The 20310-nt window shown below is 51.6% G+C and overlaps 1 protein-coding gene across 1 annotated transcript; it reads right to left on the bottom strand.

Moving 5' to 3' along the window:
• Nucleotides 1–220: 220 nt before the first annotated feature.
• On the bottom strand, nucleotides 221–20291 carry IGHMBP2 (immunoglobulin mu DNA binding protein 2). Its single transcript, XM_080911165.1, has 15 exons — nucleotides 20085–20291; nucleotides 18800–18969; nucleotides 17202–17391; nucleotides 16925–17022; nucleotides 14344–14507; nucleotides 13955–14155; nucleotides 12539–12686; nucleotides 10532–10706; nucleotides 7679–7861; nucleotides 7318–7436; nucleotides 6810–6904; nucleotides 5897–6020; nucleotides 3984–4832; nucleotides 1333–1502; nucleotides 221–964 (listed from the first exon to the last, which is right to left on the bottom strand). Exons 1-15 carry the CDS (start codon nucleotides 20189–20191, stop codon nucleotides 761–763), a joined length of 2997 nt encoding a protein of 998 aa, XP_080767291.1. The 5' UTR covers nucleotides 20192–20291; the 3' UTR covers nucleotides 221–760.
• Nucleotides 20292–20310: the final 19 nt, after the last annotated feature.

Raw genomic sequence — 20310 nt, 5'->3', positions numbered from 1 at the left:
ACTGTCCAGTTACATGGTATCAAACTTCCTAATCTAAAGCTCTCTCCTGGCCAGGAAAGTCAGCTGAGAGGGGTCCTTTCTTGCCCATGAATCGTGACGTCTCCCCAGCAATGGCTTTGCCTGACCATGCTGCTAGGCTGAGTCCCACACACCATCACGATTGGATGCCCCAGGGTGCTACCACTGCCCAGTCGCAGCATGTGCAGGGTGACATCTAGGCCAGAAGTAAAGGATGCTCACCTCCGACACAAGCAAACAGCCACTATGTGCACAGTTTAATTTGCAAATAATTTATATTATTCTGGAACAAGAGCCTGATGCTAAAATATATCTGTCCCATGAGCAACTGGTACAGAATGCTAGATAGAGTGCAGTCTGAGGGTGAGCAGTGTGGTGCCCAGGAAGGAATCCTTCCCACCACAGTCACCAAGCAGCAGAGGCCAGGCAATCACAGGCTAGGAGCCTTCTGACCCTGGAGGAGCCATTCCCGCATCCCTAGACCACTCAATCCACTGTGTCACTACAGAAGACAGGATGAAGGTGGCCATGGCTAGCGGGCCATGCAAGGCACTCACAGCATTAATGGGGCCTGGCCGGTCAGGGCAGTTTACTCTGATGGTAACTAGACATGTCTTCTTGCAAACAGCACCCTTGCCATGGGAGACTTAGGGACACACTAGGTCAAGGAGAGAAATGGCCAGTGTAGGACTGTGTCCCCACCTGCTGTCTGTCCCACACAGCCCTCCCTGAGGGTGTGGCCTCACGTCCCCCTCTCCTTCTCCTTCCTCTTGCTTGTCCTCTGGCTGCTGAGCTCGCCCAGCTTCTTATCCAGCCTCCTCTGCAGCTGGGCCCTCTTGGCCGGGTCCAGGGTCCTATCCTTGGTCCCACTGCCTGCGTAGAGCACTCCTTCCCGGCTAATCCTCTGCCGAGCATGGGCACGAGCCTTTTCACCACAGCCGTGGATCTGAAAGAACACAAGAGTCAGGGTGAGCTGTGGGCAAGGGAGGCCGCAGCCCACAGAGCTGCATCAAAGGGACCACCTAAAGCTAGTGCAAGACCATGGACCTGCCTGTCTGCCTTCCCCAGGTCTATCTTTCACAGCTGCCCAGGGAGGGGCCTGCAGGATGGACAGACCTCCTCTACCCTGAGTTTCCACTGCTGTGGCTGTCCCTCAGCAAAGATGTACTTGATTTCCTTGAGTCCAAGTATTCACAGGAGATCATGATCACCATCTGCTTTGGCTTTTACAGAAATCTAGTTGGGGGGGGGGCTTAGATCAGTCTGGCTACCCCTCCCCCACCAACGATGCCCACATCACCTAGGAGCCCTCACCTCGGGCAGATGGTGGCTGAGGCAGTAGCGGCGGCTACAGTGCATGCAGAACTGGCCCAGAGTGGTGGTGCTGGCCGAGCACTTGGTGAAGCTACAGGTGTTGTCAGCCTTAACCACAGACGACACTAGGGCTTCAAAGTCCTCCTCATAGGGCAGAGCCATGGCTGGACCTGGGAGGAGGGAGGTAGTGCTCAGGGAAGGGAGGACGAAGACCAGACATTGCAGACAGTGGAGTACCCTACCTCCAGAGTCCTTGGTGGGATTCACCATAAGCCCAGAATGCCAGACTCCTCACTAAGCTGACAGACAGCCTGCCCACCCCACCGCCCACCTCACAGCCCAGGCCTGAGGGAGGAGAACAGGCTGTGAAATACCTCTGAAAGCATACTCCTCCATCCAGAAAAACCTTTGGCGGGGGGCTCCCTGTGACACCAACGGCAAAAACAGAACTCAGGCCAGATATCAGTACTACCAGGGATAGAAGCTGCCCAACCCAGGCCCTAGCAGAAGCCCCTCAACTCTCATCCAGAGGCATAAAATGCTTGACAGTGACGTGTCTTACTTAAACTGTGGGTGTTCAGGGATCGGGATGGGATTATAGAAAATTCAGCAACCATGAAAGGCTCCAACACATACAACAAGCAAAAGTCTATTCGTAATCGAATGTGTGCTGTGTGGTGCTCTGCTGAAGCCTCTGAGCTGAACACAACACACACGCCCCATGTGCTCCTCAAGCCGCCGCCTCTGCTGAGATCCTAGCCACTGTGTCACCAGCTGGATGTTCCAGCTCCTGTGGTGCCTCAGTCCTCACAGACACCAGACAGTGGGACATGTCCGCCCGGCATGCCTTAGGATTTATCATTTCATACATGGGCTGTATGTTGTGTTAGATGAGTGCCTATCCAACTGGATGCAAATTTATTCTCATTTTTAATAATAGCAAAATTGTATGTATATCAAAGAACTTCTAAAACACATTTTTATGACTTATTAGTAAGCATTTGACTTGCATTATTATATATCTACATGCTCTGAATCAGGTAACACTTTCTCAGGTGAAGGCAAGGGATTGGCTCACTGGGTGAGAGCCCACCCTCCAGGCCTGAGACCCGAGGGTGATTTGTGTAATGAAGAAAAGTGAGCCCCACAGTTCTCCTTTGATCCATGTGTGCTGTGGCACGTGTAGCCATGCATACACAGTGAATAAATGTAAAAATGTTTAACAGCGACGAACAGTGTCAGTGTTTAAGAAACCTCATTTCTGCCGTAGAGAAAGCTCAGGAGTCGAGAAGTAGCGACACACAGTGCAGCTCCCCAAATCACAGGAGTGCAAACACAGGGGACAGAGAGTTCTGGGAGGAGCCACACACACCCACATAGGCGGCCTCGGTCTGTCCATGGCTCCATATACCTCCCTACATACTGGCAGGTGCTGCGGTCCGGTGGTCACTGACCGACCCGACACTACAGCAAGGTCTCCCAGAAGCCCCTGCACCTGCGTCCATCTACGACAGCTGCTTCTACTAGCTCGCTGTGTCCAGTGATCTAGTCCCCACAGCTATGTAAAGGGGAGACTGAAGCCACCCAGTCACTGGCTCCGGCCACATCTTAAGTAGAACCGAGTGGCTTAGAGGGCCTTAGGGAATGTGTGTCTCATTCTGGCAGCACCCTCAGTGAGAATGCTCAAAAAATAAGAACCAGGCAAGGCGATCAGAGCAGATAGCGCATGAAGGTGCCCCCCCCCCAACTCTCCTGCATTCAGCTGATCACTCCTGCCAGCCATCAACCCATGGCTAGAGCCCTGAAGAGCACTGGCCAAGCAATGCCTGCCACAGGTGTGGCCTCAGCTGCTGGGCGGGGCACTGACAGAGCCTGGACCTTTGGCGAGCAGGTGAGGTCCTGAGGACTCTGGGGCCCACAGACCACCTAGGCCTTGTGGCGGGCTCGCCAAGGCATAACTGCAGTGCTTCTCCACCCGAGGCAGGGATCACCCTCATTAAGAGCTCCTCCCTTCGCCGCCTGGTGGGAGGGCAGCCCTGTGTTGACTTGCTCTCCAGCACATAGCCAGAGGACAGGAACCATTCCACGACCTGCCTGGAGCAGCGCCACACCTGAGAGCTGGCTCTGCGGCTGAGAATGACGCTCTAAGGTCTGGATCATGAACGAGATGCTCCTACCTCAAAGGGAGACTATGCCCCAGCTCATCTGCCCTCAGCTGGAACATGTATGCCAGCCAGCTCAGGGGTGGGGCTTGCCCAGAGATACGAGCACAGTGCAGGCTGAATGCAGAGCATGCAGTCCACCTTGGCGCTGTCACAGGGCAGAATGGTGTGCTCAGCAAGCCTACAGCCCTGAGCGCCGGTGCCTGGTCAGAACCCGCCTGTCCCACAGGCACTAACTGCCTCCCTTCCCCACAGGAAAAGCAATAGTAAACGTGCCAGGCCTTCTCTCTGCCTGCCTCTGCAGGGCTCTGGGGACAAGCAGGTGACCTCCCTGTAACTGCCCCAGGAAGGCCAGGCCAGGAAGATAAGAGTCATAGAAAAGCAAAATCCACGAGACCAAAGGAGTCTACTGCCTCCTGAGGTGACAGGTGGTATATATCATGGGACAGGAACTACACAGCACCATGTGCATGAGAGATGTGCCTTTACCTTTTGGTTCTTTTTTCTTTTTCTTCTGTGGCCCCTTCTGTGGCCTCACACTCCCACCTGGCTGACCCTTGGCCGTCTGGGCCTGGCAGGCCTGCTGTCGCTGCAGCTTCTCCAGGTGAAGTGCCTTCAGATTCAGCTGTGTGGGGCCCTGTGGCTGTCCGGCAGGCTGTTCTGCCTGAGGCTCAGGCTCAGCCTGTGCGGGGCTGGGTGGTGAGGGAGGCTGTGGGGCTATATCACCAGAACTGGTAGGGCTCCTCCTGCTCACGGTGATGTGGCGTGCCTTCCCCTCCCCGGTGCTGTCGTGCCTCAGCCCAAACTCCTCAGCTAATTGGTGGACTAGCAGCCTGTCATGGGAGCTCAGGGATTTGGGAAACTCCAACTGGGCCTCCTTGCTAGCCACAAACGCCTCAATCATAGCCCTAAAGTGCTCTGTCCGGTCCGTGCCTCCAGTTCTGTCGGAGCCATTTGCTTTGGTGCTGTGCTGGGACTGGACTTGAGAGCCCGGGGGCTTCTCGCTTGGCTTCCTGTGGCCATGTCCAGTGGCTGCTCTGGCCTCTTGTCTACTCTCCTGATCACTGCCAGGCTTTCTGACGGAGGTGGTGGGGCACTTGGGTTTGGGGGCACGGCTGTGGCCTCGGGAGCTCTCATGGGTGTAGTTCTCAGGGACGATGTCATCTAGGTACTCAAAGGCTGTGCGCACCTCCCCATGCTCTGTGAAATAATCTACCAAGGTCTTCAAAAAGGCATGGTTGTTGACGGTGTGAGAATCACAGATGACTGCCACATGCCGCCGAGCCCGGGTGACAGCAACATTGATCCGCCTGTCCTCAGCCAGAAAACCAACTTCACCTGAAGAAAGGCCAGGGGTGAAAGAGGCAGAGTTTCAAGGCCAGGAATAGAATAACTGTTCAGGGACAGTCAGGACTGGTCACATCATCAGCCATGGTACCTGCAGCTGCCCTTTTACACCCCTGCACACACTGCCTGAGTTGTGCAATCATGTTGCCTGGGATGCTCAGCCTCTTCCCCATGCCTGGACACAGTACGGAACTCTGCCAAAGCCAGTTCTCTCCATATCCACCTCCAGCCTGCGTCCAAGGCCTCGCAAGGTCAGACACTAGTGCCTAGACGCAGTTTTCCCGATGCATGGCAAGTCATTGGCCACACAAAAACCATGTCTCAAGGCTAAAAGACAGGCTCTAGGGCATGGGGGTGGGGTGGGGGGTTCTTTTGCCTGGATAGGGTGACTAAATCACTTGGCGTCCACCATGTCTCAGCCTGCATCCTAGTCACCTGCTCCCTGGCCAGTCCTGGCCAGACTGAGTCTATTCCCTTTGCTGAAATCATGCCCTTCTTTCCCTGACTCTAAGCTGAGAAGCTCTGTTCAATGTCCTCCCAGGATGCTCTCTGACTGCCCAGGCTCTGCCGACCCTGAGGGTCAGTACCATGCTCCTTGGTCCAGTGCTGTACGTGAGCTCAGGGAGGATGCTAAGCCCTGTGGTGCTGCACATGCAGGAGAGTTCCACATGTCCTCACGGTCAGCACACTCCCAGATGCTGCACACACAGGAGAGTTCCACATGCCCTCATAGTCAGCACACTCCCAGATGCTGCACACACAGGAGAGTTCCACATGCCCTCACAGTCAGCACACGCCCAGATGCTGCACACACAGGAGAGTTCCACATGTCCTCATGGTAAGCACACTCCCAGATGCTGCACACACAGGAGAGTTCCACATGTCCTCACATTCAGCACACTCCCAGATGCTGCACACACAGGAGAGTTCCACATGTCCTCACATTCAGCACACTCCCAGATGCTGCACACACAGGAGAGTTCCACATGCCCTCACAGTCAGCACACTCCCAGGCTAAGTAAGCACAAGGTTCAAACAGGGGCTGTGCTACATACCTTTTCTATTGGACCTGACAAAGGTCAGGATCACAGCTTCCTTCTCTCGGCCTTGAAAGCCATCAACAGACTTAATCTCCAGCTCAGGGTGCTTGTTGGAGAGACTCTGTCTGAGCAGATCCACCTGAAACAGAAAGCAGGGTGGAGATGTTATCACCCAGTCAGGGAATTGCAAGATCCGTCATGTCTGGGAGTGGCCTCTGTGGGTACTTTTCAGGGACTACAACAGCAGCAAACTGCCCTGAGGCTTGTAGCCTTTCCTCTTCTTAGCCTGGGAGTGTGCTGACTGTGAGGGCACGTGGAACTCTCCTGCATGTGCAGCACCACAGCTTAGCCTTTGCCCTGAGCTCACGTACAGCACAGGACCAAGGAGTATGGTACTGACCCTCAGGGTCGGCAGAGCCTGGGCAGTCAGGGAGCACCCTGGGAGGACATGTCAACAGAGCAGTGTAAACTTCGCTGGAGACCTCATATACTAGGAAGAGGGGACTGAGAAGGTGGCAGCATTCTCTGTGCATTACGGCATCTCCTTGCTTCTGACAGCTTCACGTGTGATGCTGGTGACCAGAATAGGGTGATGCTGCCTCTTAGGACCTTGAACTATGCAGGCAACAAGTTTCTCCTACCAACCGGATGGGGACGGGGGACACAATTTGGGCCTAGCTGATCCATCAGCACAGTCTGTATGTCATCTGGAAATGCTGGCCTGAAACAAGGACAGCGTGGGGCTGTCCTTGTTTCAGGATGGTAGCAATGTGAAGTACAGAAACACAGATGGTCTCTTCTGGTGTCCTCTGGGCCCTAGACCTGGTCACTATAACCCTGGACTTCATAGCCAAAAAAACTTCCCTGCCCTCTCAGCTAAGTAGGCTAAGTCTAATGATACAAAGAAACACAAGGGGATCCCTCACACCTGAAGGTTGTAGGGGGCGATGACAGCGATGTCACCTGCCTGAACCCCAGCATCCACCAGAGCCTGGATGTGCAAAGTGACGAGGCGAACTTCACCTGGGGAGGAAGAGGGCAGCATTCAGTGAGGGCCCTATGCAGCCTGTTCCTGAGCTTTCTGCTTGTTGTGAACAGATCCTATGCTGAGGGACACTAGCTGACCAGAGGGTCACCAGGCCTGGCAGATAAGCTTCATAGGACCTGAGTATTGCAGGTTTAGAGAGACTCTCAACCTAAGACGAACCAAGCAGCTGGGTTCATGTTCAGGAGTATGGGGAAGGCTCCCAGTCTAGGAGCCCAGGCATCAGTTGGGCCTCTGGATGAGCATAAAGCTGGGAGCTGACTTTGGATCCTCTAGAAGAATCCTTCTCCTTCTCCTCCTCCTCTCAACTGCTGAGGCATCATTTCCAGCCCGTGGAGTGACTTGCTGTAAAAATCAGTCTGAGAAGGACAAGGCCTGGCTCACAACTCACCTGGGTTTCCCTTGGACTGGCTGTCTTCCTCCTCTAGCTCCAGCAGCCCACAGCCAGCTGTGTCTATGAGCAACAGGGGGACACTTGTCTCCTCTGTGTCAGCCACACCTGAGAGGTCCCTGGCATAGGAGTGGGTAGAATGTAAGACTGACTTCCTTCACAAAAATACCGGTCCTTCCCATCAAAACCACAGAAGGGCTGCCAGACGGGTCGAGCTCCCAGGAAGGCCCAGACAACTATCTAGAAAGTGGCTCTCACAGCCTCTGCCATCCCAAACCCTTAAGAGGACACAGAGGGCCAACTGGGGCTGGAGCCAAGTGAGGCAGAAGGATCAGGAAACACAAAAGGCAAGGTCACTCACTTCAGGAGGTGTCCTGCCACGGAGGGATGGGCAGTAAGCTTTCCATGGTACATGGCCTCCGAGGCCCAGCTCGTGATGGCCTGGTGCATTCGGTACTGTACCGCCAGCATCCTTACCACGGCAGCACCATGCTTCTCTGCCAGACGCTCCATCAAGCTGCGGGACAGCCCAGCCAGTGCTGCCCTGTGTCCAAAAAGGGAAAAGAAAAGAATGCTGAGTTCAGATGTGACACTGGGAGGGGACGGAAATGGTCCTCCATCTTAGGACCCAATACTTCCCTGGCTTCCCATATGATGGAAGGGAAAGCTGGGCTGAGCTGCAGTGGAAAACATAACCACCAGAACTTAGGACACATCCATCTCTTTCAGAGCAACAGAGACTTGGCAGATGTCAAAGATACAAGAGAGGTATTTGAGGATACTTTGCTGCTTAGAGATGGGAAAAGAAACATGAGCCACCATCTGCAGTGGCCTTGAAAGGCAGGTATATCAGACACAGACCCTCCCTGAAGCCTTCAGACCAGGCAGCTCCATTTAGAACCAAGGCTCCAGCACTGCACACCACAAGCCTACATTGTTTCCTGGGCACTGGGAAGTGTGCCTGGACCAAGTCTTCAGGAAGTCAAGAAGTCAACGGTGCCTTCAGCCACACAGTGAATGCAAGGCCAACCTGTGCTACTTGAGACCCTGTCTCGAAATAAACAAATCAAGCCCCAAATGTGTTCCACTGGGTAGCAGCCTCCACTACAGCCGGCCGACTCAGCTGAGGCCATCCCAGGCCCACGCTGTCCAGGGACAGATGCACTCATTCTCTCCAGCATTTCCACCTCAGCCAAAGGACAAGCTCTCTCCACAATGAAATGTCCAAGTCCATGTAAAGCACCCCATTCCACCTCAGAGTCCCCCTGAGAATGTATGAGGTCCTTCAAGATGAGAACCAACGGATTCTTTTTAAGTATTTTTTATTTTAGTGTACAGGAGTTTGGCTGCACTTTTGTATCCCATAGGTGCCTACAGAGGCCAGAGAGGGTGTTGGATCCTCTGGACCTGGAGTTATAGACTTATGGGTGCTGGGAAGCAAATCTGAGTCCTCTGGAAGAGCCCTGATGAGCCCTGGGATTTAATTGATTCTTAAGGACCTCTGTCACCAAAGTAACTAGGGCCAAAGGCAGGACATGCCATGTCTGCCACAGTGACAAACCTAGAAATGTATCACCCAGCCCTGATATCACCCAGCTGCTCCAAGGGTCTCACTGTCTATCTTCTCACAGGTAGAGCCGCCCCACAGCTCCCTGAGGACAGAACTATCTGCTGCAGAAGTCACCAGGTACACACCATGAGCCTTGGTACTCCTGCCCAGAGGCCTGCCCTTCTCATGCTACCCATAATCCTCCACTCTTCCCCCTCACAGATCCCCCCTTACACACACAGACACACACAAGTCTGGTTCTGAGGGATTGCTAGAAGTACCTTTCTTATAATACACTCTAACCTGAGCATCTCACGTCCAGGGCCACCCACTCCCTCTGGCAGCTCCCACACAACATCTTTCCTAGATTCTTTTACAGCCAGACACTCACACATACAGAAAAGAGGCAATTTCAAATGCATCAGAAACCAGATCAACGCCTCCTCAGAGGCCACAAGCAAGGCTGAGGGCCCTGGCTGCCGGAGGTGTCTGTTCTTGGTGACTTACGCGTCAGACTTTGCACACAGGCCCACAGTGGGCTCTCTACATGGGAAGATAATCACAAGACACTGTCAGGGAGTCAAGCTGAGAAAAACCAAGAGAACATCAAAAAGGGACTGAGGGTACCAGAACATCAAAAAGGGACTGAGGGTACCAGCTGAGTAGAGTGGAAGCAGGAAACTCCACAGGGGGCCATCTGAATGGAGGGTAGGGACAAGAAACTCCTCCCCATACAGCAAGTGATACTATGTAACCTTGCTCCTTAATTTAAAATGATTGGTTGAATAAAGATGCTGACAGCCTATAGCTGGGTGGAAGAAAGGTAGATGGAGTTTCAGTTCCTGGGCTTGACATTTGAGGGAGGACCATAATGGGAAGAGAGAGAAGGTGGAGAGAAGAGAAGATGCCATGGGGTGGGGGTCGTGAGAACTGCCATGAGAGCTAGCCAGCTGGAGTTGACAGCAGCCCAGGTAGAACATAGCAAGTCATACCTCAGGGTCATTGACTGGGAAGTAGACAAAATAGCTCAGAGCTTTGATACCCACCCTCTCCAGTGTTGTCTAAGACTTATCATAAATATAAGGTTGTGTCTTTTATCTGGAAACTGAATGGTCTAAGGCAGGGTAGAAACCCCCAGTGACATTAAACACATACTACAACAGGGGACAGCGAGGCAGGGGCACACTGAGACCTGAGGAGGCTGTCAGTGGCAGACAGTGAGTGAAAGGGTCGGAAGGCAATGTGAAGGGACTGCCAGCAGAGAGGCTGAGCTGGGCCACTCCACAGGTCCTACTGAAGGAATCCAACAGCCACCCTGCAGAGCCACAGCAGGCTGGGAGTTAACTGCCACAGGCTGGCATGTGCAGCCCAGAGAGATTCTCCTAGCTCCACCACCAAGCCTGCCCATCTTCCCAGGCTCTCAAAGCAGCAAGTCTCCAGTAAGCACAAGGACAATCCAGCTCCACCCTGGGACCTGAAGCCACAGAGATGAGAAAGACACAAGCCCCACCTTCACACAGCGCACAGTCCACAGCTCAGCTGCGTGGACACCAAAGATTCACACAGAGAAACGATGCAGCTGAGAGCCATGTGACAGAGGCCGTCTCTGTGGGTCAGTGGAGAGTGCAGGGAAGAGCCAGCAGAGCAGACAGGTCAGTGTCTTACTTGTGAGAAACAGTGGTGGGTGGCAGCTGTTTGTGGTCTCCAGCTAGGATGCACTTTGGGGCCTTCAGCAGGGGGATCCAGCAGCTGGCTTCTAGGGCCTGAGCACACTCGTCCACCACCACCAGATCAAAGTAGTCCTCAGGCAGCAGCTTCAGAGGGCCATCAGAGGATGCACCTGGAGGAAAGGAAACCAAGCTCATTCATTTCTGCTTCAAAACCTAGTCTTATACGAAATCTACAATATAGAAGGTCATAGGGAAGGCTCAATGGATAAGGGAGCTTGCCACCAAGCCTAATGACCTGAGTTCAAGCCCTAGGGTCCACGTGCTGGAAGAAGAGAACGGACTTCTACAAGCTGTCCTCTGACCTCTATATATGTCCACCCACATAAAGTAAATAAAAATATCCTATTTGGGACTTCAACTAAAACAAGGGAGACGAAAAAACCCAAGTACTAGCAGACAATCAAGTGGAAGAACACACAGCCACATGAGGATGTTTGGTGGTGCGCATCTGTGGTCCCAGCACTTGTAAAGAAAAGGCAGGACGATAAGGAATTCAGGGTCATCTTCTGATACAAATCAAGTTTGAGGCAGCCTGAAGCCACATGAGAACCAGTCTCAGAAAGTGTTTAAAAAAACTGGGAATTGGAGAGATGGCTCAGCAATACTGCTCTTGCAGAGCCCCTGAGTTCAATTCCCAGCACCCAGGAAAGGTGGCTGACAACCATCTGTAACTCCAGCTCAGGAGATCGGATATATTTGACCTCCAAAGGCACCTGCACTCATGTGCATATATATTTAATTAAAATAAATCTTTAAAAAAATCTAAAAAGCAAAAAAACCAAACAAATGAATGAGACCACTTCCTCATGATGGTGAACTTTGTACTTAATCAAAAAGACAACCTAACCTGACGCTCACAGAGATTCAAGTGGTGAGCCTGGAGAAGCACGTGGTTGTACACTTGCCACTCCAATCCTGTCACTCTGAAGTGACTGAGCCTGCAGAGCAGGCTACCAACACCCTGATATGACAAACACTCACAACAGCCCACCAATACCAGAGCCTCCATTCCCACGGAGTACACACAGAACATTCTGGAGGGCTGGAGAAGCAAATCTCAACAGACTGGCCAAGTCAAGTATCATCTGTAAATGATACGTGTGGAGCCGAGCTGAAAGCCACAACAGAAAATCAGCACAGGAATCCCCAGTTATTTGGTAAGCACACAACACTAAGTAACTGGGTCAAAACAGAAACCAAGCCTTCATGACATCCCCTCTCCACAACCACAAAGCAAATTAACACTTTGACATGAGTGAAAACCAAAATGTAAATCTTAGAAGGTGCCACAAGAAGAGCTAAAAGAGCTAAATGCCTGTGTCAGAAAAGAAAGGGAGAGTGTGATGGCACACACAATCCCAGCACTCAAGACATGGAGGCAGGGGGATCACTTGGAGTTTGGGGTCAGTCTGAGTTACAAACTAAGTTCCAGGCCAGGTTACAGAGTGAGCCCTTAGGCTGCCGACATATTCTAAATACTTCAGGGAGAGGGGTGGAGAAGATGGCTCAGTGCGTAAGAACACATGCTCATAAACATAAGGACCAGAGTTCAACTCTCCAGTGCCCATGTAAAAAGAAGGGAGGGGCTCCACAGGTGCCTGTAACCAAGCCACCATCAGGGTTAGAGGTTGGAGCACTTCTGGGGCTTGCTGGCCATCGGCCCTGCTCCAGGTTCAATAGAAACCCTGTCTTAGAGACACAGTGCAAAAAGCAATTAAACAAGATTCCTGATGTCTTCCTCTGGCCTCTGCATGGGTGCAGACACACACACACACACACACACACACACACACACACAGCCCTGTGTCTGTGAAAGACACTGATTTTGTAGTTACAAGACTCCCTACAAAGTGAATCCCAGCCTGGAGGCTCTGAGTCCCAGAAAGAGCAGCAGCTGCTGCAGACATGGCCAAGGCTGTGCTGGCAGGAGGGCTCGTCTCACCTGTGTTGGTGGCTAGGACCACATCTGCCGAAGTGAGGCTCTTAACTATGGCTGCTTCTTCCCTCTCCTTCAGTTCCTTCTTTAGCAGCTTAATTTCGTTTCGAAGATTACCTTTCTCCCTCTTATCCTGGGACTTCTTATTCTTGCCCTAGGAGAAAAATCTATGATTACTGCAACAAGACTGTGCATCTTCTGCAGCTCAGCACATCCCTGGGACAGCACTAAACAGCAGGAATCACTGTGCAGGAAACACACCACTGCCTAAGTGCCTCACATCCCACCTGACACAGGGGCTGGAAGGGACAGTCACCATAACTGTGACCATGCGCAACAGACAGTTGGTGTTCCATACGAGAGCGCACCAGCTAGGGATTGGGTGGAAATGTCAAGAGCCTGAGCTCGCTCCTACCTGCATGTGGGCAGGGTGATGCCGTGTGTTGCAGCACACTTAGCCTTGTCCCCACCTCCATGCACACCATCTACCCCCAGGGTGACACCTAGATCCTCATTCTCTCAAGGAGCTGGTGGACTCCTGCCCTGGCATCCTCTCTGCTGCCCTCATTCCACAGTGCTGAGGACACAAAGCAGTGCCAGGAGCGGCAGAGGAATTGCTGACGGGAGAGCACAGTCCAGCTCAGGAAAACAGGAAAGCCAGGCAGGTATGTGAACTAGAGATCCAGTTTATGAGCACCATCCTCTGGAATTGAGCCACTTAGCCTGGAGCCACCCCATCTTGCTCTGCAAGGCCTGGTGTCCTGGTATGGAGGTAAAATGGGACAACGATTCTAGAAGGGACTACTACTTGTCTGAGTATTTTTCTTCTTGCCAGAACCAGCCAGTTGACCTGCAGTGCCGGGGAGGCATCGAGGAAATGTTTGCTTCCACTGGTTTCCCTTCCAGTGCCGGAGATAAAAGCTAAGGGTATGCACACACCTGCACACATTCTGCCCTGTGCCACCCAAGCTCAGGCAACACTTTCTTCAGGAGCATTTCTCACCTACTCCACACTCCTGATGCTCCTACTAATGCCCAGTGCAATTCTCCACCCGCAGCAAGCAGTCCAAACTAAAGAGTAGTTCAGTTTGTCTCAAGAAGCCCAGACTGTTCTTGAACTCACGGTGCAACCCAGGTTGACCTTGAACTTCTGTGCCTCCAGCCTCTACCTCCCAAGTGCTAGGATGACAGGTTTGAGTCACCATGCTCAATTTGTGGTGCTGGGGTTGAACCCAGGGCCTTGTGCTGGCTAGGAAGCCATAGTACCTGAGCCACATCTACAGCCCTGGATTATAAAGGACAAGCAAACAACCAGAGGCAGAAGATAAACAGGAGGAACCTGGGCAGAACAGAACATGCACTTCTTAACGACTAAAGCTCAGGCAAACTCATGCCCAGAGACACTGACTCCATGATACCTACAAAGACCTGGTCAATGTCCCTTCTGATGTCAGCAACAATCTGGGCGTTGTCACTGCGTGCCAGCACTGCATCCAGTGAGTGCTGCTGAACGGACTCCAAGAGGCGGGCAGGGTGACCCAGGCGCAGAATCCGCTTCTTGCACAGAGCCAGACGCTCCACCAGGTTGTCCACAGCGATGTTGGAGGGAGCACAGCACAGAACCTGGAGAAACACACAGTGAGGCGTCTAGCAACTTCTTCCCTAATTAAAACCACTTGCTAGGATAGTAAATCAAACAATAACCCTTAAAGGACAGAGCATGAACACTGACAAGGTAACGGAGCAAACACATGGGTTCTAGTTCCTGGAATGTGGCCTGGGTTGAATGTCAGGCACCGCCCTCTGCCCACCTTTAAGCCTTGCTTCACAGCTTGAAGGATTATTTCCACCACAGTTGTGGTTTTCCCAGTGCCAGGAGGCCCGTGGATAATGGCAAGTTCTTTCTGGGCCAGTGCAAAAGACACGGCTTCTTTCTGGGAAGGGTCCAGGGTCGTGTTGTAGAAAGTGAGAGGGGCTGTGGGAGAAGCAGCATTGTCAACAGTCAGGAATAAGGAGCGCACAGAGCAGGCTGCACCTCAGGCAAGATGCACAGTGCAGAGTTGCTATTTTTCCATTCTTTAGAACAGGATCTCACTGTATAACCTTGGCTGGTCTGGAATTCACTCTGTAGACCAGGCTGGCCTCAAACTCAGAGACCTACCTGCCTCTGCACAGAGGTGTGCTTGTACCTTTGTTTTTTGTTGTTTGTTTAAAACAAAGTCTCATATAACCTTGGCTAGCCTCAAGCTCTCTTAAGTAGCTGAAGATGACCCTGACATTCTGATCTCCTGCCTCCTCAGCACTGGGATTAATGGCTACACCACCACACCTGGGTCAGCGGTGCTAGACATGGAACCCAGTGCTTCATTCATGCTAAGCGAGCGCTCTAACAAATGAGCTACAGCTCTAAGCTCTAATTTTCAAACCAAGAGTTCTCCAGGAACAGGAAGCAATACCCAGCCTGCTGTTTAGTTCCCCTCATTTTATGATTAAAGATGCATTCCTTAAAAAAGTCATCTGTTGTGCACACATGCATATGTGTGGTGTGTGGGGGTGTGGGGGGGGGGGACAGAGACAGACAGTATCCTTGTGGAAGTCAGAGGATAACCTCAAGTGTCCATCCATGTCTTCTGTCTTGAGACATGTGTAGACCAGGTCAGCTGGCCTCTGAACTTCCAGAAATTCTATCTCTACCTCCCATCTCATGTAGGAGTGCTAAAATTACATCCAGAAAGATCACTTGGATTCTGAGGATCTAAACTCAGGTTCTTACACTTATATACCAGGCGCCCCAGCCCTAATGTCTTCTGCTCCGCTCTGTCCCAGAGACACCTCAGAGGATGAGTGCGCCATGCTCTTAGGAAAAGGATGCTGACCTGGACTTGTAAGGCAATGAGCCTGCAAACCATCATAGGAGAAGATGAGGGCCAAATCTCAAGGTTCTGGCCCATTCCACAGCACACAACATATTAACTAGATAACAGCTACAATCAGGACACACCAGCCCTTAAAGGTAGATAATATATTTCTAAGGTGGCTTATGGTGACACATGTCCACAATCCTAGTATTCAGGAGTTCAAGGCCATTCCTGGCCATGTAAATTGAGACTAAGAGCAGCCTGGGTTACACAAAACCTTTCTTCCTTCCTTCCTCACTTACTGCCTCTCTCCCTCCCTTCCTTCCATCCCTCCCTCTCTCCTCCTGCTCCATCTTCTTTTTTTTTACTAACAGAGTTTTGCTGAGTAGCCTTGGCTGTCCTGGAACTCATTCTGTAAACCAGTCTGGCCTGGAACTCAAAGATCTGCCTGCCTCTGCCTCCTGGGTGCTGGAATTAAAGAAGGCCTGTGCCACCACTGCAAGGCCACAAGACCTATCTTAAATAAATTAAAAAAAATAAAAGTATCACTTTAAAAGTGTGGAGTGGTGTGGAGCTGAATAGATGGCTCACTGGGTAAAGTGCTTGTCACACAAGCATGAGAACTCGTGCTTGGGTCTCCAGCACCATGTAATAGCTGGGCTCGGTTAAATGTCCTGGAACTCACTGGTCAGTCAGCCTAGCTAGTCAGTGAGCTCCAAGTTCAGTGAGAGACCCTGCCTCAAAAATAAGCTGGAGTCTCAAGATGGTTCAGTGGGTAAAGGTACTGTCACTCAAGCCTGACAATCTAAGTCCAATCTCTAGAACCTAGATAAAGGAGGAGGGAGAGAACCAAGTCACAGAGCTGTTCTCTGATCTCTGCATGCACACAACACACGTGGCAGTAGTAAACATATAAAAGACAGAGTGGAGAGAGACTGAGGAAGACACTTGGTATCAACCACAGGTGCACACAAACACGTGCACATATCACTCACACACACAGTGTGTGGTTTCACACACACACACACACACACACACACACACACACACAGTGTGTGGGTGCACACCTACAGCCCTAGCACTTGGGAGACGGAGGAAGAAGGATCAGCTCTGGCTATACAGCAAGTTCTATAATGAGAACTTCTTCAGTACTGAGTCCAGAGAATATGGCCTAGAGCCCAGAGTCACTCAGAGAAGCACAGCTGAAGGGGGCAAGAGATTTCAAACTTAACATAAACCCTTGTTCAAACAGACTGCCACACTGCCCTACGTCATTTCAGGTAGAAAAAAGTTAAAGCTGGAGAGATGTCTCGGTGGTTAAGAACATGTACTGCTCTTGCAGATGACCTATGATTAGTTCCCAGCACCTATGATGGATGGACAGTTCATAACCACCTCTAACTCTAGCTCCAGATGATCCAATGACCTCTTCTGATGTACCCCAAGCAATGTACTCATATGGATCCATTTTCTCCCCACCCCCACACCCCCACTCTTACTCACTCACACACAAAATTAAATTAGAAATCCTCACGTATTTCAGTGGCCGGACTTGGGGTGGAATCACCCAACAGGACATCTATGAGCGAGGATGCTGGCCCGGAGTGGTACTTCTTCAGTGTCAGCAGAGCTCTGTGAGGAACCAGAGCCAAAATGAAGAGCTCTTTGGGACAGCAGTTCAGGGACACCATCACCTGAAAGCACCCAGCACCTCCTTAACAGACAGGCCACTCCCTCCCTCAACACAAGTAAGGGTGCCCATGAGTCCCATCCAAGGAAAAGGCCCTCTGGTTTCAGTCAGGAACTCTCACTTTTTTAGTCGTTTGTAGGTGACATCATTGGCAAGCTTCAGCAGTCTGTAGGTATTCTCTCGGTCCAGGTTCAACTGGAAGTCATGGGACTCATCAAAGGCCACTGTGACTGATTTTTGGGTGATGCGGGTCAAGACCCCAGTGGTCAGTTGGCTGCTTTCATTAGTATCATACAGACCCACGATATCACCTGCAGAAACAAAGGCAGCTAACTATTATAATATATGAGCATTTCCAGTATATGTCAAATTATCATGCATCTATTTATTTTATCTTTGTGTTAGGTGCACATGTGTGAGTCAGAAGACAATTTGTGGCAATTGTTCCCTCCTTCCACCATGTGGACTCTGGGTACTGAATTCAGGTTGTCAATCAATCCTGGTGACAAGCACCCTTTCTCCCTGAAGCTAACTTATATGTGTGGTATGAATTTCACCCGTGCCTTGAATCTCCTTGACTCTAGAAAACCAAAAGGACAGGACAGGAACGCTCCTGGGACAGAGGCTGAGCTGTGTATCAGGCTCCCCAAATTCTACTCTGTGGAGGATCCCTCATCTCAAGATTGCTACTTCTGAGTGACGACTGAGCCTTGAGATTGTCCTTCAGACTGACAATAGCCACGTCCCTCGATTTGGTCAACAGCAGTGTCCGCACCACACCAGTTCAGCTTGCTGGTGTTCTGCATGGAGGCCCGGTTCCTGCTACCATCACCACCCATCATTCTCACCGTCCAGTCACTCCACACAGGTTCAGAGGAGACGCTGTGCATCCTCCATCCTGCTCCCTCACACTTGACAGCCCCAAGCATTCTTGCTCCCATTTGCCAAGGGTGCAGACTGAATGTAGCTCCTTTAACAAGGTCAAGATGTCAAGTTCTCCTTGGTCTGACACCCACTAGCAGGTTCCTTATCCCATTCCCCTCATCTGAAAACTGGAAACTGTTAAGAGTCTATGAAGTCAAAAGAATCAAAGGCGCCACTCAAAACAGGCTGCAACAGGCAGCTCTGCTGTCTCTCAGTTTCCAGGGCTGAGGCCAACTTGTAACCCTTGCATGTGGTCAAAAAGCTCCAGAGTGCAGTGCAATGGCCAGAGTGCCTACTCAGCACACCAGGGGCCTTGGTTCTATCCCAGACACTGCAAAGAGAAAGCTGCCAAGCCGCGCAACCAAAAAGTAGTGTATTCGCAGCCAAATGTGGTAGTGCACACTTGCAATCCCAGAGCTCAACAGACACAGACAGAAAGCTCACTGCAACTTCTAGTGCAGCCTGGTCTACATGGACAGTTCCAGATGGACTGGGGCTATACAATTAGTTATATTCTTGTCTCCAAAAACCAACAAAAAGTCAGGTATGCTGGTGTAGATCTATAATCCCAGCGCCTGGGAGGTTGACGGGAAGATTAGGAGTTCAAGGCTCCAAGTCATTGTCTGCTACACAGGAAATTTCAGACCCTGTCTCAAAACAACAACGAAACCAGTACTTAAAAGGTTGTCATTGCAGAGCCCCGGACTGTCTGGGTCAGTCCTCGAGCCCTTGGAAGAGCACAAGCTTGCTGTGACCACCAGCAATGGTCAATACAAGGCTACACCAAACACCTACCACAGGTGAAGCTGTTGCTGGGAAGCACCACTGCAGGCCCAAGTTTCCTGGGCTCAAAGGTGACCAGCCGCTGTCCATACAAGCCGGTCCGCTGGCTGGATACCTGAAGCTTCAGCAAACACACCCCTTGGCTCTGAAGCTCTTTCAGAGAACTGTGTTCCTGCCAGGACCTAGAAGACAACAAGGACAGCAGCTTCACTGTTTTACCTGCACAAGTAGGAAAGGGGTTCTGCTTATGAGCACCAAATATGACCCAGAGGAACTGCGGATCTGCTCTACTCCAATCCTTTCTCTCCCACAGCTCCCACGAAAAGCATCACCTCGCTTGCTCCCGGTCAGCCAACCCAGAGTTGTATCATGTCTCTTTGCCATCTGTCATCGGGTCTTTTGGGGCCCTCCCATTTATACCTGACTTCCTCTCTGCTTCTTTCCACCAACACCTTAACTGTGGTTCAAGGTCCTAGTTTAGCTTGAAGCAGATTACTTCACTCTCACAGCAAACACATGGTGTGGGAATCACATGCCTTTACAGACAGAGTATGGGAAATTCTAGCACATAATTCTATAGTCACCTAGACAGAGCAGCAAAAACTCTCACTCCTCATGACTGGCAGATTCTCAACTAACCAATGTAATCGCAGACTGGCTCCAAGTCCTGCCTCCATATGGGTTACCCTGGACCAGTTACTTCATCAGCCTTTGTCTATCCTTAGGGAAATGCCTTGCAGGGATTGCACTGTGGTATACAGAAGTGGTGGCTCTATCTGTTGCAGGCCTGGTGATATTCTCCTGAAACAAGACAGCTCTTCAGGAATGCTCAGGCACCATACATAACATAGGCTTCATCGATCGACTTTCCTCTAAAAGGCTGTTCTCAGGCGCTCTCTCTCTCTCTCTCTCTCTCTCTCTCTCTCTCTCTCTCTCTCTCTCTCTATCTATCTATCTTTTCCTGGTTCCCGAGGAAAACTTGTCCCACTCCCCACATCTAGCACTGATCACCCTGTGAAATCTCTTTCTTTTGGGGGATGGGGTGGGATGGGGTGAAGTGGGGTGGGTTTCACTTCAGGATCTCCTGTAGCCCGAGTTGACTTCAAATTGGCTACGTAGCCAAAGATGACCTTGAACTCCCGATCCTTTTGCCTCGACTCCCCGAAGTGATGCCGCTATACAGTATTCTCCTAGGGCCGACTCCGTGTGCTGCCCATTAACCCAGCAAACACTAGACCGGTTCTAGGCGGTGACTAAGGAGAGCTACAGAGGTCCAGGGACCCGCAATCAAACCTACCTGCGCTCCTCCACCTCGGCGTCCCGCTCTAGCTCCAGCAGCTGTAGCTGCTGGGCCACGAAACTCTCCACTGTGGACGAGGCCATCTGCTCCTCGGTGCAGCTCATGACTGATGCTTCCTGCTCAGCCAGTAAGTTCTATGGGACCCGTGTTCCTGTCGGACCGTGTTTCCCACCGGACCAGAGTCCGCAAGGACCCGTGCTGCGAGCCAGGACACTGATTCCCG

This window comes from Micromys minutus, assembly GCF_963924665.1.
Source record: "Micromys minutus genome assembly, chromosome: 2".
Classification (NCBI taxonomy): domain Eukaryota; kingdom Metazoa; phylum Chordata; class Mammalia; order Rodentia; family Muridae; genus Micromys; species Micromys minutus.
Note: the sequence above shows the minus strand (reverse complement) of the source record. Positions and strands in the feature narration are given on the sequence as shown.

Bases quoted from the DNA above. Each gene is read 5' to 3' on its own strand.
- IGHMBP2 (XM_080911165.1), bottom strand. From the start codon at position 20,191: ATGAGCTGCACCGAGGAGCAGATGGCCTCGTCCACAGTGGAGAGTTTC. The intron at 10,707-12,538 runs GTGAGACGAGCC...CCTTTCCTCCAG, and splicing joins GGTCCTAGCCACCAACACAG to GTGCATCCTCTGATGGCCCT. The intron at 965-1,332 runs GTGAGGGCTCCT...GTGTTCTTTCAG, and splicing joins TCAGCCACCATCTGCCCGAG to ATCCACGGCTGTGGTGAAAA.